General features: G+C 41.3%; 1 protein-coding gene across 1 annotated transcript in view; it reads left to right on the forward strand.

The window, feature by feature from the left end:
- LOC149287647 (fatty-acid amide hydrolase 2-like) overlaps window positions 1–26,909 on the forward strand; it is a gene marked incomplete at its 3' end in the record, with an annotated part of 171,351 nt that overhangs the window by 56,460 nt on the left and 87,982 nt on the right. Inside the window, exon 7 of the mRNA XM_089492661.1 lies at window positions 5,467–5,602. Within this exon, the coding sequence (XP_089348787.1) occupies window positions 5,467–5,602 (136 nt within the window). The remainder of the gene's footprint in view (window positions 1–5,466; window positions 5,603–26,909) is intronic.

Genomic DNA, 26,909 nt, shown 5'->3' on the forward strand with positions numbered 1-26,909 from the left:
TATATTTGGTTCATAAAAATGTGTATGTATGTATGTGTATATATATATATATATATATTTATTTATTTATTTATTTTTGGACTTTTTTTTATTTTTACAATTTGTTGGAACTGGAAGGTTCCCCTTATGGTGACATCAGTGGGGAATTATTTTTGCATGTTATCAATTTTTTTATTTTTATTACTATTTTAATTTTAAAAACATATTTTTTACTCAGGATCTAGAGAGACCCTTTTGGAAACCTTTTTTTTTTTTTTTTTTTTTTTTTTTTTTTTTTAGGACGCTGCCATCTTGTGAGAGGAAAAATCTCTCACAGTGACGCTTGTGACCACTCTCCGGAGCGGTCACCGTACATCCTGGAGTGGGTTTTCGATGTTGCTGAATGCCTCGCCTCCTAAGCTCTTTTAAATCAGGCGTTGGTCGCTATACAATGTATTGCGGACGTTGACACCTGGAGGTGCCCCCCAGCTTCCAGTCTCGGTGTTGATAAATGCCTGGCACATCATGTAATGGAAATGTGATCGCTATTGGGCAAGTGATTTATTTATCTATTTTGTAGCAAACAGGTTGTTTAAGCTATTCAGTGTGAATCTGTGCATCCATTCCTTCATTCAGTGATTCAAGTCGGCTATTGGAATGTCTTTTCCTGGACAATGTTATACCACTGTAGCTGCAGACTCAACCTCTGAAGGCGTGCAGCTGCGAGGGGTTTCTTCTTGATCCAGGCACTGCTTATTGGTACGACTCAGAGCTCACACCCATACACACGCATACATTTTTCTTAATTCATAAAACAAATTACCATAACAACTTTTTCCTTTGGAATGTGTAAAGGCCACAGCGTTTATTTTATTTTTCAGCAACAAACTGTGACACACCTTTATTGAATATCAAACAATGTAACAATTGTATAAATACATTAACATGTTTACAACAAGTACACCACGGGGCTATTTCTTCCAAACATCATTGAGCCCCGCATTTGCTTAATCAACAATAAACAGTCCCACTTGAGGAACACCATTCACTTTGTTACCATGTACTGCGCTCCTCCCACCAGCCGTAAACTGCACCAGCAGGTGGGCTTTGTCAGTACTACCAAGCAGCTTCCCCTTGGGACCCTGCCCGCAGGAAAGACCCACACCGTACACTTGAACCAACGCGGACCTATACCTGAGATGGGTATCCCGCAATATACAACCAACTTGAACAACAAACTGTCCAATAATTCCCAATAAGCACGCCAACATACTAAAAACATCAATGATAATGTAAATAGTTTTTTTTTGTTTTTGTTTTTTTAATAAAACAAATTCTTTGGGGAGGGAGGGTGGGATTTTTTTCCTAAACAGACCTTCTCAGCTTCCTATAAGTTTGTTAAAAACTGCACATCACCCTCAGGCAACAGTTGTATATATAGCCTTATTTGTTTTATCTACCTCTGTTGCTACCGTAAATTCGCCTATCAAGAATCTGACTCCACCCTTGTTGTCATCCACACTGTCCTCCTAGGGTCAAGTAAAGGAGAAAATAACTCCCCCTCCCATCTGGGGTCACCCAAAGGGCAGCCTGCGTCCAATACCAAAATTCAGGCCTGATCATGGCGCCCTTCCTCTTATACTATCTTATCCAGGGCTTACTGGATGGGTATTAAAGGTTTGTGGTCAGATTCAACAACAATCTTTTTGCCATAGACATATGTATGAAAAAGTTTGCATCCAAACACCACAGTGTTTAACTCCTTCTCTATTTGAGCATAGTTTTCTTCTGTTGGTGTGAGAGATTTAGAAGCATATGCAATTGGCTTACCTTCCTGGAGCAATCAACTCCGGGATCTCTTCAGTACAGCACACAAGTTTGCATCATGTTCCTCTTTTGTTATCCCAAAAACGAGTAACAATGGCTGTCACTCCATCAAGTCCTTCATAAATCTCATCAATCTTTTTTGTAAATTCCTCTTGAGCTGAAATCAGTCCAAAGGGTAAACTGTGAAATCTGTATCTCCCCTCCACTCTATTAAATGTGGTTAGCGTGGATGACTCTGAGAGTTTGATCGCCCAGCATTCAGTACACCGAAGAATTGTGCTCCAGCAAGTTTTGGGGTGATGTCGATCATGTGCAATTTCATGCGACCGTGCTATAGCTATCATATTTTCAAGTGTCAGATCAGTACCTTGATAAGTAATTTGACTTTTGGAGAATTAGTGACAATCCTGTACCATCTCGTCACTGTTCACATATCCACAGTCTTTTGCAAGCAATTTAAGCTCTGTTACAAAATGTTCTAATGTCTCATGTTTCCTCTGCATTTTTTTATGAGACTTGCACCTCACAAAATTTGGATTAGCTTTGGGCATAACATATTCCTCAAATTGTCATAGTAAGACAAACTTTTTAGACTCCTCAAATGCCCAAGTATTGTAAATATCTCCCTTTTTCACCTATGCAGAGGAGCCAGTAGCTGCATATGGTTTCCTCAGGCTTGTCAGAGAGCGGGCCCGAGAACTGTACATGCTGGTGAAATCTCCTCCATGCATCTGGTAAATTTATTAAATCCCAAAATCTATTTTGCAGAAAGAAACAAGCTTCTGACACCATGTATTGTCACTGTGTAGTCACTCAAATTAGTTTCTTACCAAGGAATAACTCAGATAGCACCAATCTGCATCTAGTCACCAACTCATTATTATCGTAACTGAGTTGTTAAAATGTATGGTTCAAAGACCAACTGCCAATTAAGATTCTGTATGTAAATAAACAAATATAACAGATGACATGTCAAGATAATATAAGCCTCTTGTTGCCCAGGGTTTCATTTATTTTTTCATTATTTTTTTTTTTATTTATATAGCCCCCAGATTCCATAGCCCTGTTACAATAGAGGACAGTGAAAATATTTACCGAAGACAATTTAAGGTTGACAGTAACATTAACAAAACTGCATATTTGTACAAAAGGAGATGAGGTCCAGTTCTTCCAAGATTACAATGTATTGTATGGTTGAGAGGCAATAAGATAGTAGGAGAAGGGACTGCTCTTTGAGGATGACTTAATTAACCCCTTGATGACAATTGCCGGTCCGGGCACGTCACGGAAAAACATGTCGTTAACGACAAATGAAGTGCCAGGACCGTCATTTGTTAAAACGGGTAAAAAAAATCGATCCGTGATCGATTTTTTTTTTTTTTTTTTTTTTTTTTTTTTTTTTTTTCCACCCAAACGGCGTTGCTGTAATGCCTCGACCTCGAGGCATTCAGCAACGCCATGATCGGAATCAGGGGCCATCTCTGGCCCCTCCCCGGGGCGTCAACATCAGCCATACAATGTATGGCGGCGGACGCCCGTTTTAAAAGCGTTTAGGAGGCGATCAACGATCACCTCCTAAACTTAAATGGTGTCGCTGGAATGCCTCGATCACAGTGTGATTAGAAAAAATAAATTAAAAATAAAATTAATAATAATTAGAAAAAAAATAGTAAAAAAACAGTAAAATGTAAAAATAATTTCCCTCTGATGTCACTATCAGGGGAACCTTCAAGTTGAAAAATTTTTTTAAAAATGTTTTAAAAAAGGCAAAAAAAATTTAAAATATATATATAAAAAATATATTTTTGTGAGCAAGTCTTAAAATTAGCACATTAGCTTAAAACAATTCTCGCATGGAAAGAGTTAAAATACTGGCATATTAAATGCCCATGGGGTGTCTACTTTAAAAAAATGTATGATTTGATGGGGTAAATTGAATTGGCCGGATTCAACAATGTCCCAATTATTATTAAGGATGGCCACACATCTAATTTCCAATTAGAAAAATGCACACATACCAAATGTGGCCTTTTAGTTCCCCCCAAAAATGACAAACCCATGCATGTGGGGTATCACTGTACTCGGGAGATGTTGCTGAACACATATTGGGGTGTCGTGTGACAGCGGCATATACCAGGAGCTGTAAATTCATAAATAAAGTAGGTGTGTGTGGGAAAAATACACACACAAAAATACTACTGCAAACTTTGAAAAAATGCTGGTGGTAAAATGTGTGCATGCAAAGAGTTAAAATACCAGCATTTAAAATACCCTGGGGTGTCTAGTTTTCAAAAATATATGCTTTTGTTGGGCACACTGAAATGGCCCGGCTCAAAGATGTACCAAATAGGGCATGGGCAGTGGATCCCCAAATGCCAAGGTTCAACATTGAAAAATGTGCATGCCCCAAATGTGGCCCTTTTGCCCCCAAACAGCCAGGCAAAATCATTCATGTGGGGTATCACTGCGCTCAGGAGATGTTGCTGAACACATATTGGGGTGTTTTGTGATAGTGACATATACGAGAACTTTTTAATTCATACCTGAAGTAAAATGTGTGTGAAAAAACAAATGCAAAAAAATGACTACCACAAAGTTTGACAAAGACTGGTGGTAGATATGGTGCATGGAAAGGGTTAAAATACTAGCATTTGGAATACCCTGGGCTGTCTAGTTTTCAAAAATATATGACTTGATGGGGTAAATTGCATTGGCTGGCTTCAAAGATACCTGAAATGGCACATGGGGGGAAGAATTACCAGATTTGGAAAAAATGGCTTTGAAATAGCAAAACGCTACCTGTACTTTTTGCCCCATAATGTGTAGAAAAAAGCAAAAAAAACATAAAAACATTGGGTATTTCTAAACTCAGGACAAATAGTAGAATCTATTTAGCAGTTTTTTTCATTACCTTTTATAGATGAGTAAAAGATTTTTCAACTAAAGTTAGAAACAGTCATTTTTTTCTAAATTTTTCACCATATTTTATACTTTTTTTAATAGTAAATAATATGATACAATCAAAACAATGTCATCTAAAGAAAGCCCTTCTTGTCCTGAAAAAACAATATCTAATGTGTGTGGGTTCGGTAAACGGGAAAGAAGAAAATTACAACTAAACACGAGCAGCGCAGAAATGTTAAAACGGCCATTGTCACGAAGGGTACAAAAAGTAAAATCAGCCTTTGTCACGAAGGGGTTAAAGCAAGGGTAATGGTGTTAAAATTATAGCCACTATTTTTTGTGTGGCTGCCTTTGTTTTAGACTTTATATAGCTTTGATGGACTCAAAGAAGTCCTTCCAGACGTACAGCATCTCAATATTTCATTTTGAAATTGGCCAAAATGCCCACCTTTTACTGGATAGAAGAACTAATTGTGTTTGTGATTTCTTATATTTATTTATTTTTCACATTTATTCAAGTGAAATATATTTGAATAATTGTATGATATAATTAAGATTGTTTAATAAATAAACCTCCTAATATTCAGCTTATATAACTGGAGATAACCTGTTTCTGTTTAGTAGTGTAAACGCTTGGAATTGCCTTTAAACCAGATATTGTGAAAAGTTCTCTTTACTGTTTTCATGTTTGATGTACAGCATAACAGTGTAAGTATCATGAAAATCTTTAATTATGTACAGTATATCTGCCTACAGGTGTTGTCCCTAATGAAGGACAGTTTCCCAATGCTTATGGCTGCCGTTCAGAGTTCCTGTGCACTGGGCCCATGTGTAGATACGCCATTGACTTAAAACCTGTTCTTAAAGTGATGGCTGGAAAGAACGTTGTAAGGTTAGTATGAAGAGACATATAATCAAGACCTGAAAGTACATTTTTATTAAAAAATAGGAGTATGCATGCAAGCATGAGAGGCGGGGCTGAAATACTTAGCCGGTGTGAAGGAGATGCTGCTGTTTTAACCGTGAAAGCGAAGATGGCTAACGGAGCTATGAGGATGAGGTTGGTGGAGAATTGGAAAAAAGAATCTGCTACTAAAGTGGAAATTATATAATTGAATAACAGCATAGCCTAGCATGTTAAAAAAAAAAAAAAAAAAGAGAGCTACGTTATACATGCCATCTGCAAACCTAAAAAAAATAAAGAAGGAAATGCTATATAGTCAGTTGGAGTGTCACTCAGCAAACAGACAGACAGGTAAGTATATCTTTTAAAATATTTCACTGAACAGATTTTGCTTATCAAAAAACATTTGGAATGGGGCGTGGCTTGGCTGGCAATGGAGTAAGACGCATGGAGGTGGAGCTCCTCAAACAATCTCACACAACTATCTTTTTTTGCATCCATTCCACGTCCTAACTTATGCTTTTTCGACGCTAACCAATTCAGCAATGTCTACAGGCAAGGCAAAATCGTCTACACATAATATTCCTACCTTTTTCGAATCAAAATCGAGAAGGAAGATGTCTTCCCGCGCTTTGCCGGTCATACGGGATGGGGAAGAAGACTCTGATGCCTCACAAGGCCTTGATGTCGGCCCTACTCCACATTCTCCTTCACCTTCTGCGGAGGACCCTGACAATCAAAACCTCACGTCAATGCCATGAAATTGCTTCTCGACGATATGCACCAGAAATTCAAGCATGATATGGCGGACACGCTTTCTGAGATACAAAAAGACCTCCGTGAGCTTGGAGGCCGCACTTTTACGTCGGCACACAACACCGTAGTCGACACATGTAACTCCCTGCAAGCTGAAGTGGACTCCCTCCGCTTGAAACTTAGCGATTTGGAAGATCGCTCGCGGCGTAATACTTTCAATAGTTTTTTATTAATTTTCAAAGAAATAAGAAGTACAAATAACACCAATAGTAATACATGAGAGACAGTCACAGCTGTCAGTTGTGATCAAACCAAGACAGTCGCAGCCGTCATTACATTGAAAATTGAAACCATCTTGATAAGCATGTATCTCAGTTACATTGTAACGTTATAAGGTAATAAAAAACGTAAACAAGAAAACTTCCCTGTAAAGGAAGAGGAACAGAACAGTATGCCTGAGTGATTTTTTTTTTTAAAAGTGTATATCTGCTCAAGTATTTTATAGTGAATAGTTTTAATAGTTGACATGCCATACCAGTGAGGATGACTGTAGTTACAGATAGCATAGAGAGTAGGTCTGGAATCCTTAAATATACTAAAGAACCTCAAATATCTATACAATAGGATGAAGAATACCATGGTTTCCATCTGATAGAGAATTTTTTTGTGTTGCCTGAACCTCTAGATAGAATTTTTTCGTAGGAATATGTAGTATTTAGTTTGGAAATTACTATATCAATAGAGGGAATCTCCACAGTTTTCCATTTGCTTGCAAGAGTGTTTTTTGCAATAATGCAAATGATACAGAATAACTCCCGATATTGTGGGGAAACAGTTTGTATCCCTAGAAAAAGTAAAATCAATTGAGGCGACCAATTTATAGGGCAGTTTAATATCGTAGAAAGAAGGCTTTTACATTCTACCCAATATGATTGTATAAGAGGGCAATTCCATAAGATATGGTATAAGGTTCCCTTCTGGCCACACTTTCTCCAACATTTATTTGAAGAATTAGGGAAAGCTTTAGCTATCCTATCTGGAGTATAGTACCAACGGGATACTGTCTTAAAGGCGGATTCTGCATGTGAGGAGCATTGAAGAGCTTTATGTGAACATTTAAAAGCTAACCGCCAATCTTGAAGGGCTACATTTATTCCTATATCATTTTCCCATTGTTTTATGGGATAAGTTTTACTAGAGGAGCAACTGGCAACACTGAGATCTATTGATAACTTGGAGAGGAGTCTGCTGCTCACTGAGCAAGCTCTCTCGGGGGTAGAGGTGGGGGAGGATAGCGGGATGGAGGTACAGGACAGTCGGCAGCTAGCTGGGTTACAGTTAGAAGGCGGGGTAGGGGGAAAAGCGCCAGGGAGGCTAGTCCTGATCTAGCACACCCCAACAAGTTTGCCCGGTTGGCAGATGAGGGGGATGTTAGTTCATAGTTAGCAGTACTGCAGCAAGTCACTGCCTCTGACCACCAGAGGGGTGTCTGCTCCAGTAAGGCGGGAAGGAGGAGCGCAGGGCAGGCCAGACAGGTGCTGGTAGTGGGGGACTCAATTATTAGGGGGACAGACAGGGCGATCTGTCACAAAGACCGGGATCGCCGAACAGTGTGTTGTCTGCCTGGCGCTCGCGTTCGGCACATCGCGGATCGGGTTGACAGATTACTGGGGGGGGCTGGAGAAGACCCAGCAGTCATGGTGCACATTGGCACCAATGACAAAGTGAGAGGTAGGTGGAGTGTCCTTAAAAATGATTTCAGGGACTTAGGTAGCAAGCTTAAGGCAAGGACCTCCAAGGTAGTATTTTCTGAAATATTACCTGTACCACGTGCCACACCAGAGAGGCAGCGGGAGATTAGGGAGCTAAACAAGTGGCTCAGAAGCTGGTGTAGGAAGGAGGGGTTTGGGTTCATGGAGAACTGGGCCGACTTCTCTGTCGGATACAGGCTCTACGGTAGGGACGGGCTGCACCTCAATGGGGAGGGTGCAGCTGTGCTCGGGAAGAAGATGGCCAGAAGGGTGGAGGAGTGTTTAAACTAGGTAAAGGGGGGGAGGGAAACTACAATATAGAAGGGGAAGATAGTGTAGATAGAAAGCTGGGGCTTATAAATGTACCTGGGGGTGGAGCGGAGGGAGGGGTAGAATAGTCAATAGGGATAGGCTTCATAGGGAAAAAAACCATACACCTCTAAATTGTATGCTTACTAATGCCAGAAGTCTGACCAATAAAACTGACGAACTGGAGTTAATAATGTCTGAAGAAAACTATGACATAGTGGGTATAACAGAGACATGGTTGGATGATAGCTATGACTGGGCGGTTAACATACAGGGTTATAGTCTATTCAGGAAGGACCGACAAAAAATGAAAAGGGGGAGGAGTTTGCCTTTATGTAAAGTCCAGCCTAAAGGCCACACTGCGGGAGAATATATGTGAGGGAAATGATAATGTGGAGTCATTATGGGTAGAAATATATGGAAAGAAAAATAATAAAATACTGATCGGGGTTTGCTATAAGCCACCAAATATAATGGAAGCAGCAGAAGATCAATTATTAAAGCAAATAAACAAGGCAGCAAATCACAATGAGGTGGTTATTATGGGGGACTTTAACTATCCCGACATAAACTGGGAAACAGAGACCTGTGAATCTCATAAAGGAAACCGGTTTCTGACTATAAGTAAGGATAATTATCTGTCCCAAATGGTACAGGACCCGACCAGAGGGGGCGCCCTACTGGACTTAATATTAACCAACAGACCTGACAGAGTAACTAATGTGCAGGTCAGGGGGCATCTAGGAAATAGTGATCACAATATGATACATTATAACTTGTCCTTCAATAAGGGAACTCTTAGAGGAGCCACAAGAACCATGAACTTTAGGAAGGCAAAGTTTGATCAACTAAGAGAAGCCCTTAACACTGTAAATTGGGAAAATGTCCTCAAAAACAAGAGTACAGACACTCAATGGGAGATTTTTAAGGATATCTTAAATTCTCACTGTGAAAGGTACATACCGTATGGGAATAAAAGAGTCAGGAACAAGAGAAAACCAATGTGGATAAATAAAAAGGTAAAGGGGGTAATAAATGGCAAAAAAAGGCATTTAAGCTACTAAAACAGGAAGGCAGTGAGGAAGCACTAAAAAGCTATCGGGAAAAAAAAAATATGTAAAAATCAGATAAAAGCAGCAAAAGTGGAGACAGAAAGACTCATTGCCAAAGAGAGTAAAACAAACCCCAAAATGTTCTTTAACTATATAAATAGTAAAAAGGTTAAAAATGAAAGTGTTGGCCCCTTAAAAAGTAATGAGGGAGAAGTTATAGACGGGGATCAGGAAAAAGCTAATCTATTAAATATATTCTTCTCTGCTGTATTCACAGAGGAAAATGAAATGCCAGGTAATATACAGCAGGATGAGATAACTGCCCCAGTACATGTCGCCTGTCTAACCCAGGAAGAAGTGCAGTGCCGCCTAAAAAAAATCAAAATAGACAAATCACCAGGTCCAGATGGCATTCACCCCCGCGTTCTAAGGGAGTTAAGTAATGTAATAGACAGACCCCTATTTCTAATATTCAAGGACTCTATAGTGACAGGGTCTGTTCCCCAGGACTGGCGCATAGCAAATGTTGTGCCAATATTCAAAAAGGGGACAAAAAGTGACCCGGGGAATTATAGGCCTGTTAGTTTAACTTCTGTTGTGTGTAAACTGTTTGAGGGTTTCCTAAGAGATGCTATTTTGGAGTATCTCAATGAAAATAAGTGTATGACTCCATATCAGCATGGGTTTACAAGGGATCGGTCCTGTCAAACTAACCTGATCAGCTTTTATGAGGAGGTGAGCTCAAAACTGGATCGGGGTGAATCGCTGGATGTCGTATATCTTGATTTTTCCAAAGCATTTGATACGGTGCCACATAAAAGGCTGGTACATAAAATGAGAATGCTTGGGCTGGGGGAGAATGTGTGTATGTGGGTTAGTAACTGGCTCAGTGATAGGAAACAGAGGGTGGTTATTAATGGTACATACTCTGAGTGGGTTACTGTTGCTAGTGGGGTACCACAGGGGTCAGTTTTGGGTCCTATTCTTTTTAATATATTTATTAATGACCTTGTAGAGGGATTGTATAGTAAAGTATTATTAAACACCCATATACACACACCAGACAAGCCAGAAGGCTTGTTTTTCCTCAGAAATCTCATGGTGCTTTCACAACCACAAGGGATTCTGGGTAGGCACATGCAAACAAGGTTAACAATTATCACCCTTGCCTCTATATCCACTTTATACATGGATTCCTTGAAAGTAATTGCCCGCTGTACAAGACAGCCTTTAGACAACACTCAGAAAGAGGTACAATAGCCAGATCACCACTCATGGACAGCTGTTTCGTCCTTCATGGGACTCGTCAGCATGAGGTTGTGATACTGGCTTAATAGTATGAGGCTTGGGGTAACTAAGAAATACCATTACATAAGTTATGGTGGGTAAAAGGTGATGGAAACCCTTCCACTTAAATTTAAGGGGTAAATAGAAGTATTATTAAACACCCATCTACACACACCAGACAAGCCAGAAGGCTTGTTTTTCCTCAGAAATCTCATGGTGCTTTCACAACCACAAGGGATTCTGGGTAGGCACATGCAAACAAGGTTAACAATTAAATTTAAGTGGAAGGGTTTCCATCACCTTTTACCCACCATAACTTATGTAATGGTATTTCTTAGTTACCCCAAGCCTCATACTATTAAGCCAGTATCACAACCTCATGCTGACGAGTCCCATGAAGGACGAAACAGCTGTCCATGAGTGGTGATCTGGCTATTGTACCTCTTTCTGAGTGTTGTCTAAAGGCTGTCTTGTACAGCGGGCAATTACTTTCAAGGAATCCATGTATAAAGTGGATATAGAGGCAAAGGTGATAATTGTTAACCTTGTTTGCATGTGCCTACCCAGAATCCCTTGTGGTTGTGAAAGCACCATGAGATTTCTGAGGAAAAACAAGCCTTCTGGCTTGTCTGGTGTGTGTAGATGGGTGTTTAATAATACTTCTATTTACCCCTTAAATTTAAGTGGAAGGGTTTCCATCACCTTTTACCCACCATAACTTATGTAATGGTATTTCTTAGTTACCCCAAGCCTCATACTATTAAGCCAGTATCACAACCTCATGCTGACGAGTCCCATGAAGGACGAAACAGCTGTCCATGAGTGGTGATCTGGCTATTGTACCTCTTTCTGAGTGTTGTCTAAAGGCTGTCTTGTACAGCGGGCAATTACTTTCAAGGAATCCATGTATAAAGTGGATATAGAGGCAAAGGTGATAATTGTTAACCTTGTTTGCATGTGCCTACCCAGAATCCCTTGTGGTTGTGAAAGCACCATGAGATTTCTGAGGAAAAACAAGCCTTCTGGCTTGTCTGGTGTGTGTAGATGGGTGTTTAATAATACTTCTATTTACCCCTTAAATTTAAGTGGAAGGGTTTCCATCACCTTTTACCCACCATAACTTATGTAATGGTATAGTAAAGTATCAATCTTTGCAGACGATACTAAGCTCTGTAACGTGGTTAACACAATAGAGGACAGTGCACGATTACAAATGGATCTGCATAGGTTGGAGGCTTGGGCTGGGATGTGGCAGATGAGGTTCAACACAGATAAATGTAAGGTTATGCACATGGGGAAGAAAAATCCAGGCTGGGAATATGTATTAAATGGGAAAACACTGGGGACGACTGACATGGAAAAGGACTTAGGAGTTTTAGTTAACAGTAAATTTACCTGTAGCGACCAGTGTCAGGCAGCTGCTGCTAAGGCAAATAAAATCATGGGGTGCATCAAAAGGGGCATAGATGCCCACGACAAGGAAATAATTCTACCACTGTACAAGTCACTAGTCAGACCACACATGGAATACTGTGTACAGTACTGGGCACCAGTGTACAAGAAAGATATAGTGGAGCTGGAGAGGGTTCAAAGACGGGCAACCAGAGTAATAAGAGGAATGGGAGGACTACAGTACCCAGAAAGATTATCAGAATTAGGGTTATTTAGTTTGGAAAAAAGACGGCTTAGGGGGGATTTAATAACTATGTATAAATATATAAGGGGACAGTACAGAGATCACTCACAGGACCTATTTATACCCAGGACTGTATCTATAACAAGGGGACATCCTCTACGGTTGGAGGAAAGAAGGTTTCTACACCAGCACAGACGGGGGTTCTTTACAGTAAGAGCAGTGAGATTATGGAACTCTCTGCCAGAGGAAGTGGTTATGGTAAACTCAATAAAAGAGTTCAAAAGGAGCCTGGACGTGTTTCTTGAAAGCAATAATATTACAAGTTATGGATATTAGATTAATAGGGACAGAACGTTGATCCAAGGATTTATTCTGATTGCCATATTTGGAGTCGGGAAGGAATTTTCCCCCTGGTATGGGGCAATTGGCATCTGCTTCATAAGGGTTTTTTTGCCTTCCTCTGGATCAACACAGTAGGGACACAATATGTATATAGGTTGAACTTGATGGACTTTGGTCTTTTTTCAACCTTATGAACTATGTTACTATGTTACATTTATCAGATTTAGTGTAAAGAGTATATATAGGTTTTAATCCCTTCATATCAGATGAGAGGTATTTGAGAGTGACGTTATCTACATGCAAAGAGGAGGGGGTCAAAGATTGTAAAAAATGTTTAATACGTAGATATTTGTAAAAATCCTTATTGGATAAATTATATGTGCGTCGAATGGTTTCAAACGTCATTAATCCATTAGCATCATATATATGCTTGACATGAGATATACCCCATAAAGACCAGTTAGTTAATTCAAGCCCTGGACTGGAGGCTTGAATTATTGACAACGGTAGTTCCCCAAGGTTGGGCACCGTAGAGGAAGATAAGGCAGTATGATATTGCAGCCAAACATTATATGAGGTTTTTACTAATGGGTTTGTGAGAGGAGGCCTGTGAAGGTTCCAGGCTGGAAGTAGTAAAAGATCACTAATTTTGTAGGTATACACCGAGGAATTTTCAATGTGGACCCAATGTGAATTAGAAGTATCGCACCACCACTGTTTTAGGAGAGTTATCAAAGTAGATATGTAATAACCTTTAATATTAGGCATCCCTCCGGCGAGTTTCGATTTAGTGATAATGGTAGCCGATAATCTTGGTCTCTTCCCAGCCCATACAAAATGTGACAGGATTCTATTTATTTTAATGAAAAAGGATTCAGGGAGGTGTATGGGCAATGTCCTAAATAAATAAAGAATTTTTGGTAATATGAACATTTTTAAAGTAGCTATTCTGCCCAACCACGAGACTTCATGCTTAGCATATTCCGCAGAGTCTGACTCAATAGTTGCAAGGAGGGGGATGTAGTTGTTAGTGAATAGGGAAGAGAAGGGGTATGACAATTCTACTCCCAAGTATTTTAGACTAGCTACCTGCCAGTCAAACCGGTATTGGGACTTCAAGGATGTTAATTGCTGAGGGGAAGGTTCAGAGGAAGAGCTTGTGTTTTAGAGTTATTTAAATGATAATATGACAGCTGACCGTATGCGTTGATGTTTTCCATAACTGCAGGTAAAGATGTTTCTGGCAGGGTGAGGGAAAGGATGACATCATCCGCATATAGAGAGATGAGATGATCTCTACCATTAATACTCAACCCAGAAATTCTGTCATCTAGTCGAAGGGCCTGAGCCAGTGGCTCCATGGATAAGATATAAATTAAAGGGGAAAGAGGGCACCCCTGTCGTGACCCATTTGTAATATTGAATTCCTCAGATAAGGCACCATTAGATAAAACTTTCGCTGAGGGGTTGGAATATAAAGATGACACTGCCAGCAATATACTACCAGCAAAACCCATATGTTCTAATACCAAGAAAGCATACGACCAGCGCAACCTATCAAAAGCCTTCTCGGCATCTAAGGCGAGGATCAAAGCAGGGGCGCTGTCCACCTCAATATAATGGAAGATATTTAATAGTCTTCTGGTGTTGTCAGAGGTCTGACAGCCCGAGACAAAACCCGACTGATCTTGGTTCACCAGATGTGGGAGAATTAAGGCAATTCTATTAGCTAGGACCTTTGCATATATTTTTAGGTCCTGATTCAGTAGAGAGATCGGTCTAAAATTTTGAGGGTGGTCAGTAGATTTGCCTGGTTTTGGGAGGGTGGTGATCAAGGCTTGTAAGTTTTCTTTGGGCAATGAACCACTGGACATGGCCACCCGACAGAAGTTTCGTAAATAGGGGGACAGACTAGTGTTATAGGTTTTATAATATATGCCAGGGGCCTTGCCGGATGGAAGAGAACGTATGGTTTTTTGAATTTCTTCTATGGTGATCTCCTCGTTTAATTTATTTAATTGGAAAGAATTCAATCGTGGTAGATGTAAGCGGTCCAGATATGTCTGAATAGCTTTTATGTGATCTGGGGGGGATATAATCGAGTCCCTTAAGTTATATAAATGAGAATAATAGGTCTTAAAACCATTAGAGATGTCAAATGGGGAGAAGAGCTTATTGTTAGAGGTCGGGTGAATGAGAAAAGGTATGCGGGAATTTAATTGTCGCTTTTTTAAGCGATGTGCTAATAATTTACTCGTTTTATTGTTTTGGGCGTAATAGTGGGCTTGCGTCTTTCGGTGGGCTTTTTCATATGTTGTCAGCATGTGGAACGGAGATCACGTCTAATAGAGGTTAGTTGTGAGGCTAGTACATCAGATGGTGAGGCTATATTAGCTTGTTCTGTATTTCGCAATTTATTCAGGAGATCCATTAATTGTTTTTCTCTTTGTTTTTTGAGTATGGAGCCATATTTAATACATAAACCACGAATCACCGCTTTATGACAATTCCATACAGATATGGGGCTTTCTACAGAGGGTGCATTAATTTTGAAAAAATCCTCTATCAGTATGTAAATGCTTTGAATATTCCTGGTGAGACAGTAAGAAAGGGCTAATGCGCCACTGATAAACTCCATGTGAGGATATCTCATCGTCAAGCGTGAGTGTGATTGCCGCATGGTCAGACCATGTTATAGTTTCGATAGTTGAAGCTAATATGGATCTTAAAAATATTCTATCCACCAGGAACAAATCTAAACGTGAATAGGTGTTATGTGCTGCTGATAAATGAGTATAACCCCTCTCTGTACCGTGATTGATCCTCCAGATGTCATAAAGGTCTCTTTCCCACATCCATGATGATAAGAAAGTGGGTTGGGTTCTAGAGAGTGAGGTAGAATCTAGATTATTGTCCATTACGGTATTAAAATCGCCACATAAAATATATGAGCCCCATTGTACCTTGCTAGCAACTTTAAGTAGCTTTTTAAGAAACAGTGATTGTCCGACATTAGGGGCATAAAGAGAGATCAATGTCATAGAAATATTATTAATGGTGCAGTATAAGATGATATACCTCCCATTAGGGTCTGCAATAACCTCTTTACATACAAAGGATACCGTATTTCTAATGGCTATTAGTACACCTCTAGTTTTTGAACTGTAGTGTGAATGATATATATGATGATAGGCAGGGTGTTTCATACGACCCGCATCGCCCAAAAGGAGGTGTGTCTCCTGTGCACATATCACGTCACATCTCAAGGATTGAGCCTCTCTCCAAAAATGTGATCTCTTATGAGGTGTGTTCAAACCGTTGACATTGATACTAGCTATCCGTATTACCATTTTTCATAGAAAATGGTGATGTTAAAAAAATATATATATATTTGTAAGAGTAGGGGAAAGGCGAAAGTGTGTGTTTCCCAGCGAGCATGCACACCTTCTATAGATAATGGTAAGGCACTTTGAGTGGAATGAGCAAGAAATGGTATTAGCATATACATTAACATGGCATTTAAGAACAAAATCAAATAAAAACAGTTAGGAGCAAAAAACATATGGCTCTTAAAACATGAACCAATTGTGTAGTGAGGGGTTATAGTCCGCACTGAAGCCAAGTAGGTATGACCAACCAGTAAGGCCTGGACAAAAATAGGTGCAAATCATACCGCTTTTCTTGATCCTGCAGTGGACCATTCTTGTGTCATGCGAACTTGAGATCGGGTTGACGACGATCTTGCTTGAGGAAATGGTGCTAAGTTCCATGACTTGAGCAAAGCGGTTCCCTCCTCTGGTGAGCGGACAACGTGCAGAGTGTCTCCACGACGAATAAGCAGACGGACAGGGAATCCCCATCTATAGACGATTTTAGCTGAGCGAAGAGCCTGCGTTATAGGTTGCAAAGCGCTACGTTTTTGAAGGGTAGTTGCAGATAAATCTGCATATAAAGAGATTTTGTGATATGGAGCAGGAAGGCCGCCATCTCTACGAGAATGTTCCATCAGTCTCTCTTTAACTGTAAAGAAGTGTATGCGTGCTAGAATATCTCTTGGAATTGAGTCGTCCATATGTTTCGGACGGGGTATTCTGTGAGCGCGATCCACTTCCAGTTCTTGAGGAGAGCAGTTAGGTACTACTGCTTCAATTAGGGACCGCACATATGCAGGAATTTCAGCTGGCGTTACGGTTTCAGGAACGCCACGTAACTTGATATTATTACGGCGGCTCCTATCTTCCAAATCAGCAATTTTTGCTTTTAATGTCGCCACGTCGTCCTTTAACTCAGTATGTGAATCTATCAGTGTGTTATGAGAGGCAGAAAATTCCTCAAATTTGTTTTCAACATGGTCCACTCTGTCACCCAGACCATCCACAGCAGTTTTAAGAGGAGAGACCATTGTGTGGATATCTAGTAGGAAAGTTTTACGAAGGGCCTGCAACATGGTTTTCATTGTTGTGTCCGTGAGGGACTGATTAGAAACAGCCATGTTGTCTAAGGCATCATGATCAGATACAGTGAGGGCATCTTGTATTTCCCTTCTTTGTATGTCAGGATCATTAACAGCAGTAGAGAGCCTGGGACGCTGCTTTGCAGGGCTCTGTGATGGAGTGCTGGCTGGGCAGAGCAGCTCACAGCCAGGGAGAGCTGCAGGGCTGTAGGGGTTAAATGCAGCTTCTTCTGTGAATAAGGAGACAGAGGGGGCCCGTGGAGACACTGACCTGTGAGGAGAGGCAGTGAAGGGCTGAATCAGAGGCAGAGCGACGTGGAGGAGCAGGAGATCTCTGAGCTGAGATAACAGCGGGCTGTGAGATAACAGCCGGCTGTGAGGACGAGGAGGCAGCATCCTGTGAGCAGTCAGTGCCATCTTGGAATGCCTGAGGAGACCTGGAAAAGCAGAATTTTGCCATTGTTTCCTGTCTGGCATGCCTTTTTTTACGAACAGGCATAGTTGCAGGGTGACAGCAAGGTCCAGAGCAGCAGAGGAGGTAAAGTTAGCTAAATTAGCTGCAGTGTGGGTCGCTTTTTCAGGCTAAAGAGACAGAGCTCTCTTATTGCACAGCCATCTCCCTCAGCAGCCAGGCCACGCCCCCGCTCGCGGCGTAATAACTTATGAATTCGTGGCATTACTGAGGACATTGCTTCGGAGGATTTACTTACCTATGTCACCACGATGTTTCGTTCTGTGCTGGAGCTTCCATTGACAGAGGAGGTCAAAATAGACCGTATCCATAGACTGCCTCATCCCAAAACGCTGCAGGGATCACCCCCAAGAGATGTCATCCTTCGGATCCATTTCTATGAGGTCAAAGATAAATTTATGCAGAAGGTAAAGCACAAACATGCTCTTCCGGAATGCTACCGTGATCTCCAGTTTTTTCAGGACCTCTGCCAATACACTCTGCAAGCTTTTTTAGCCATTACTGCTACACTACGGGCTCACAAAATCCTCTACAGATGGGGATTCCCCACCCGTCTCCTTATCAACAGAGATGGTACTATACACCTGATCAAGACACCGGCTGCAGGTTCTCAACTGCTTTCAGACTGGGGCTTGCCAGATGCACCACCGACGGCTGCCTCTACCCGAGACCAGCTTCAACCCAGCAGGTACCCTTTCAGGTACTCAAACTTTTGCTTCCACGGGCACTTCGACCGGGACTTTGCCTAATTATTGAGGACTCCCCCTGAGTCGGTGTGGTGAGACGTGATATTTTCTGTTATGCAATATAATTTTTTTTTTTGTTATTATTTTTCTTTCCTCTCGTACTAGCTACACTTGTTTTTTCCACCTGTTTTCCCAGGGGACTGCTTCTGTGGCCTCGTATTTCCCTAACGGGATCGCCTTTCACACTACACGACACTTGCACTCTCCTTCTGTCTGGCCTCTATACCTTAGGCTCCATCACATACACGTGTCCTACTGTTTGTACATACCTGGCTTAGTGCTCTTGCACTGCCTAGCCGCACTCTCTACATGAGTTTACCAACATCTCCCTGCTATCATTATCTCTCTCACCTATTTTTTTTTTTTTCTTCTTCTTCCTCTTCTCCTCTCTTTCCGCTCCTCTTCGTTGATTCGTCACTGTCCCTGTGTTACATAACATGAGGAGTAAAAAGAAGAAATATGCTATGTGACTTTTCCATATTCACTCTCCTCTCCCTTGCCTGCATACATCCACATAAATTATGACTCGATTTGTTTTTCTAGCTTCTTATTGTTTTCTTCTTTTTACACATGTTGGAGGTCTCCCTACCTCAATTGGGAATGACCCTTACCTTTCTGTGTTATCTCCGTACACAGTTTGGGTTACCACCCCTCTCAATGGCCCTAGGCGAGATGGGCCGATTGATTTTGAATTTACTTTCAAGTTTTATGTTTTATTTTTTACTCTGGGAGCGATTACCTTACATTTACACGTCTACATTGAGTGTCACACCTTGATTACTGACTTGCTGTTTCTGTCTCATTTCCTATTGAATGCAACGTTCATATTTGGGTTTTTTTTCGGTCTGGGCGCGGCTCGTCTTAACATGTGCTGTCGGATTTTCTTACCTGGGGGTCTCTGTTGATTTTATTCTTCAGCGTTGCTTTTTGTCCCCCACCCTTTAGTTTCTTTTGCTATGGCGTCCCTTAACTTTTTGTCACTAAACGTTAATGGCCTTAATACTCCGCATAAACGGAGACTGCTTTACTCTGAGGCCAAGAAAAACCACGCACACATTCTCTGTGTGCAAGAAACCCATTTTAAACAGCCTAATCCTCAAAACTTCTTTTTGAAAGATTTCCCCTGGCACTTTCACTCCATGGCAAAAACTTGTAAAGCGGGAGTCTCTATTTTTATTTCTAAACAACTTTCTTTTCGGCTTCTTAGGAAAACGGCTGACCCCCAGGGTAGATATCTGATTCTTAATTGTGTCGTTAACTCTGTTGATTATACCTTGGTTTCTTTTTACGCACCAAATACCTCACAAGCCCACTTTTTTAAGAAACTGTTGTCCAAAGTAGATTCTCTTAAGAGGGGTTATCTTATCCTCTGTGGTGATCTCAACGCCTTTTTTAACCCCCTCTTGGACACTTCCTCTGCCCTTACTGGCAGATATGGCAGACAGATGAGATCTCTTGCTAACACCCTCTCTACATCTTTACACTTGTTTCAATTATATGATGTCTGGCGCGTCTACCACCCTTCTGAACGGGATTATTCTTTCTTTTCTACACCACACAATTCTTACACTAGAATAGATTGTATCTTGGTTGACAAAATTACGCTACAGGCAATCCGGGACTGCTCTATTGGCTTAATTGGTTTGATCACGCCCCACTCCATTTATCATTACGGGTTACACATCCTTTCCAAGGCAAGGGCTCCTGGCGCCTTAATGACTCTTTCCTCTCCGACGATTCCATTACATGACAAATTCACTCACACTTAGATATGTTCTTCCGAGAGAACATAGACTCCGTGAACTCGGTTGAAACCTTATGGAATGCACATAAAGCAGTGATTAGAGGTCGGTTTATTAGTATAGCTTCACATCTTAAAAAACAAAGGGAAAGAGAGGGTGATAAGGATTCTCTACTCCTTCAACTTTACGACCTAGAGGCCCTTAACAAGTGTGCTCCATCCTCCCAACATGTTGCTGAGATTCAGCGCTTTTATTCTAAAGGGAATAAGGCTGATACTATGCTGGCAAACAAACTCAGGCATTTTTCAACCCTGGCGCGCCCCTCCTCCCTCCGATCATCAAAGGGATTGACTTTACAAAATCCATCCCATATTGCTAGCGAGTTCGCTAATTACTACTCCTCTCTCTACAATCTATCTGTTGACGCCTCTACTCCCCAACCTACGATTGACTCTATCAATACTTACCTGAATTCTGTTTCTCTACCTACTCTCACAGACGACATGAAACTTAGCCTTGATGCTCCCATTGATTTGGAGGAAATTCAGGTCACCACACGCCAATTGAAAAACAACTCTGCCCCTGGTCCGGATGGACTGACTAGTCACTACTATAAAGTTTTCTTCCCAATTCTTGGCCCTCGCCTTCTCTCTCTTTTCCAATCTTTTATGTCCAAGGGGTGCATCCCGACTGAAAATCTTCACGCACATATTGTTACCCTTCCTAAGCTGGGCAAAACTCCAGATAGATGTGAGAATTTTAGACCTATTTCTTTATTAAACAATGATATTAAGATATATGCCAAATTATTAGCGAAAAGGCCATCTTCGATACTCCCCCTCCTTCTACATTCCGACCAGGTTGGTTTTATCAGACATAGACAGGCGAATTATAACACTCGCAAATTTATTGACCTCTCCTGAGAGGCTTCACGACACAAAACTCCATGCCTTTTCATTTCTTTCAATGCGGAGAAGGCCTTTGATAGGCTTCATTGGCTCTTCCTTTCATCGGATCTCAAAAAATTCGCTTTTTCACCCTCCTCGATTCGCTCCATTATGGCCCTCTACTCTTCTCCCTCTGCCTCTGTCCATTTTTCGGGTTTTATATCGCCTCCGTTTATGATTTCCAACGGCACGCGCCAGGGTTGCCCGCTTTCCCCTCTACTGTATACGCTGGCTCTCGAACCACTAGCCCAACATATTCACTCTGACCCGCTGATACATGGTTTCCCTCACTCTGGTGGCGCAGACTCTGTCCTTGGCCTGTTCGCAGATGACATTTTGGCATCTATTACGAGCCCCTCTATTTCTTTACCAGCACTGCTGGCCCAATTCACACAGTACTCAGCGGTTTCTTATCATAAACTTAACATACACAAAACACAAGCTATGCATTTGCATTTACCTGCTCAACTGTCCACCTCGCTTCAGGCCACTTATAATTATGAATGGCGGCGTGATTACCTCTCTTACTTAGGATCAAGCTACCCAAGACCTTATCTAAATTGAATGACTTTAATGTCATTCCTTTGTGGAAACACATACTCAACACAATCCAGAGATGGCGCTCGTTTGACTTTTCATGGCTCGGACGAATTGTGTCGGTTAAAATTGTTATACGTCTTCAGAGCAGTCCCGGTTGCTATTCCTACTAAATTTCTATCGCTTATACAAACCACGCTTAATGACTTTATCAATCTCAAAGGGCTCTCAAGGATTTCTAAACAGTCCTTTTTCTCTCCTAGATTTTAAGGGGGCTTGGGTGCACCAGATATCATGGCCTACTACAAAGCTGCAATACTTTCACAAGCGCCTGCTTTTCATTACCAGGATGGGGTCCCCCGTTGGGTCATGTTGGAAAACTCCTACTTATGCCCTTATTCGGCCTCCCAGCTACTATGGCTCCCCACACGTTATCTTCCTCCTTTCCCACCTCTCCCTCCCACCACACTCTGCACATTTAGTGTTTGGTCCCAGGTTGCCAAGAAAATCCACTCGCTACACCATATCACTAGGGCTACTCCGCTTAGCTCCCTAGAATTGTTAATCCCAAATTTACAAGTAAACTCGTGGGACTCTGCTTCTCCCCTACGTCTTGGTGATCTATTCCATCGCCGTTCTTTACGTCCCTTTTCTGACTTATGCCGCCGCGAGACTTTTACAAATATTTACAAATCAGACACTTACTGCAATCTACCTCTCCTTCTTTACCTGTTGATATTTTCTCCTCGCACCCATTCATTACATTGTGCTCCGCAACTGCTCCTCAAAAGGGTACGACTTCTGTGTGTTATGCCTTTCTTCTTTCTGGTCTATGGGAGAATAAACTCCTTCACATGCTGGCGTGGGAAAAGGAGCTGGCCACTACATTCCTGCTTCATAAGGGTTTTTTGCCTTCCTCTGGATCAACACAGTAGGGACACAATATGTATATAGGTTGAACTTGATGGACTTTGGTCTTTTTTCAACCTTATGAACTATGTTACTATTCCAGCTTGAACTATGGCTTGAGTCTGAGGAAGCCATGAGAGGCGTAACGCACTGTACCAATCATATTGAATTGCAAAAAAAGATAGCATGTAGGTGGTATCTTACGCCGAAACATATGTTTCCCTCCTGCTCCTCCATCTGCTGGAAAGGGTGCCAATCCGAGGGCACGTTGCTACATGTTTGGTGGTCATGTCCACCTATATTTGAGGTGTGGAAAAAGGTGTTCCGCTTTCTTGAGTCCTCTCTTGAGGTTAACCTTCCTCTCTCTCCACAACTTGCACTCTTACACATGTTCCCCGACCACTTACCCGCCTCTGTTGGGAAGCTTATAATACATTTTTTTTCTGGCTGTCAAACTGCTCATTGCCCGCCATTGGAAATCAACAGAGGTGCCTCGCTTGACTTCTATACGGCATCACTTAGAACGTATCCACATTTTGGAAAAATGTTCTTTCCAGAACGAACACCTAATGTCTCAATATGACAAGATTTGGTCTCCATGGCCTGTGCTTTGTGACGCCCCGTTTTGGGAGGGTTGAACTTGGCTCAGGCGATGATGAGCCGCGCCCAGCCGCTGCAAGCTGTTTTCTTTTTCTTTTTACTTCCTGACGTGTGCCGTCGCCTATGTCACGCATACCATTGCATATCGATGGACCAATCCTTGTTACTTTTTTTTGTATGTGGCACTATTCAATATCTATTGCTACCTGTACATGTTTCTATTGTATTTAGATTGCTATACTTGACATGATTCGCTCCCAGACTTTATATTTGTTATATGTTCCTGTTTCCTAGTTTTTTCCAGGCATACTGTTGTCCTGGCTTGATCTTTAATGGCACTTCCTACACATTATTCAGGCTTTTTACGCGACGCACTCTCTCCGTGATTATCGATGTCGGATTCTCCGTACCATTGTGTTGCGAGTCACGTTACAGCTTTTATCGATTTGAATCTATTGTGTCTCGTATGCTAGCCTCTATAGACAAGGTTCACACTATGGATACCGGATGCAATGTCTCCTTTGTTCTATCCTATTGATGTATACTGCTGTATATTTTCTGTTGTATGCCCTGAATGTTTGGACATGCCTGATTTGACTACTGTGCCTTTTCGAACCCCCCCCCCCCAAAAAAAAAAGCCCCTTTGATATAAACCTAATATGTAAAAGGTGAGGAGTCTGTGGAAGAGGAATGAGGAATGGTAGCTGGTGGAAAAGAAAAGGGAAGAAAAGCAAGGAAGGAGAAATGAAGTCCTATTTTGTTAGTTAAAGAAACAGCAAGCTATAACTCTCAAGGTTACTTTTTTTTTTTCTTCTTTGCAATTCACAGTTTATTAAAAAATATGTAAGATACATACAGGGTACTGCAATGATACACTGGTAGCATGACAGTCTGCGAGAGGCATACAATACCGATATGGAGAAACATATCCGGCTGCAGAAACATAACATAACGAGTACGGCACGCAGGCCGAAAAATGAGAGAGACAAAGAGTAATCGGTACACCGAGTGGTTACAGAATTATATGGCCAAAAAGCGTGTCAGCCATTACAGAGAATTCAGACCAGGGTATCCTATAACATGTGTTAGCGCCATCGGGCATATTGATGACGAGTACACCTTTAATAAAAAGAGTTCTACACAAGCCCTTGCTTTTTTTTTTTAAATATTATTTTATTACATAAATTAGATATATAAAAACATATACAATATCTCATTAACTAGACAACAGAGGTTTCAAGGGTATTAAATCAGAGCATGTGGAGAAGTTAAAGCTGCATATAAAGTTCCTCAAGTGCCAGGGCCGGCCCAAGGCAAAATGCCGCCTGGGGCGAATTTTAAAATGCCGACCCCCCCTTATCTACCCTCCCTCCCCTCCCTTGTACTTACGTTTCAGCAGTCCTGCGGCGAGTCTCCCTGTTCGGTCTCGGTGCCGGCTTGTAATGCTGAGCGCCGGAAATCTTCCGGCACTCAGCATTACAAGCCGGCACCGAAACCGAACAGGAAGACTCGCCGCAGAGGAGAGAGGGGCGCCGAGCGGGTACTGACAGCTTGGTAAGCGAAAACCACTCGGCGCCCCTTTCTCTCTCTTTCGCTTTAAAAAAAAAAAAAAAAAAAGGGCTTGGGGCGGGAAAGTGCCTCCCCTTCAAAAGTGCCGCCTGGAGCGGTTGCCCCACTCGGCTCCATTGTCGGGCCGGCCCTGTCAAGTGCATATAACCGGTATCTCAATTATAAAGTGCTTAATCATACCACAGTTGTTCATTATAATTTTCTATGAAATGCACTCATTGATTGTATTGGATCTGTAATAAACTTGTAATATTTATAATAAGGTATAGTACATTTAAACAATTAAAAAGAGGTCCTGAAAGTGCTACAGTGCTTACCCATTATCCTCCTCCACTTCCCCTACCCCGTTTCGGTTCTCTTTTTCAAGGGGGTTGCTAATATCACCTTGCTACATACTGCTATATATATCCCTCCCATCAGAAGTGACGTACCGAGACCCAAATTGGCGCCGACGCTACGTCTCCGCCCCGTCATTCACTGCCCCATGTCCGATAATCTCACCCCCGGCGTGCATGCCCGGAAGAGTATTTACCAAGCATGTGCACCGGGGACGAGGCACCGGGCAGGAGCAGGATCTCAGGACGGCCATCGCCGCACTGGCGCACTGGGACTCGGTTCGGGACTTCTATTACATTAATGAAAATACCAGTGTGTCAGAATGACACCTAATTGTGATGTGGAGGTCAGAGTGTGTAGGTGCGTGATGGATAAGTAGCAGGCGCCGATTCCAAGGAGGCGTCAGAGAACTGTCAAGGTTACTTGACAAATGGAAAATCTTTTAAAACCAATCTAGAGATTAGCAAACAAACGTTCTCTTAAATCTTGATTAGATGAATAGTTGCTTGCTGAAATAACTAGAATTTACCATATACCATAACATATTGGTTTTTCAAGTAAAAAGTAAATTGTGACAACTGTGTACCTAAAAGGAGAAATCATATCTGATCACGTAGATAGGAACTGATAAGAAAAAAATGACCCCTAAAAGAGCTCCAGATAGAGTTAAGGAGAAAAAAGATAAACCACAAGAGAAGAGACTTTCTGGGATTTTCTCCCCCAGTTTCCAACAAGGAAATGGAGCACAGATTGATAACGGACATGTCAGGAACTCAAAGGATAGTCCTGAAAAAACAGGCGGCGAAGAAATAACTGAGAATTTGATTAAACAATGCTTGGAATCACAACTGGTTAATGCAAAGCAGGAAATTATCAGCAATTTAGCGGATTTTAATTATAAATATATGTCCAAACGATGACCATTTTAGAATAAAAGTTTAACAAAATGGATGTCGCATACTCCTTACTAAAAGAAACCAAAGATTTAGCCACAATGATGGAAAGTTTAACATCTAAGGTGATCGAATTAGAACATAGATAAAGAATATCTAATTTGAGATTTACGAATATTCCAGAGGAGATCTAATTTGAGATTTAGAAATATTCCTGAGGAGAACTAGTACCTTTTTTTTGATGGAGATGTTTAAGAAACTGGGCTAAGACACTTTCCAACATGACTAAATTAGAAAGAGTACAAGCCGAGGAATATTGCAGAAAAACAAGCACGAGATGTTATTGTGACGGATCGTCCTGTGCCCCAGACTGGACACATCCGCCCGTCAGCTCCTTCCCTCTCCCAGTAAGCGGACACGCTGCGGCTGTCCGAAGAAAGCAGTCACAGACCAGCACTTCCCTCAATCATGAGACAGGACTTCATGCTTTGAGGTTAAAACAGAACTCCCTTTATTACAAACACACAGAATTTATATACAATCTCCATTCACTGTGCACCGAACCTGTTAGGGATATTAATGAGACAAAATAGGCAAAACCAATATTTCGTCACACACACAAAATAATGACGCTACCAAATATTGTAGTACCACATCCACAATATTAATTTAAGGAGATACCCTATATTTTATCTCCGATCCTAAATTCTTTCAGATCGCCGAAAATTATAATTCAAGTTAGATAGATATCGCCACGATAGTCAATCAAAAATATTTATTTATTGTGAATACAATTTATAAAATCTATGTATGAGTCACACAGTGCATAATATAAAACACAACGTTCTTAAAACATGTCAAAATTAAATCAATTCAAATACAATATATTATCGATAGTTATCAATATGAATTAGTACTATATGAGTCTAACACACAATTAATTTCCAGTCCACTCAGC

Source organism: Sceloporus occidentalis, unplaced genomic scaffold, assembly GCF_023333645.1.
Source record: "Sceloporus occidentalis isolate IW3139 unplaced genomic scaffold, rSceOcc1.0.p SCAF_58, whole genome shotgun sequence".
Lineage (NCBI taxonomy): Eukaryota > Metazoa > Chordata > Lepidosauria > Squamata > Phrynosomatidae > Sceloporus > Sceloporus occidentalis.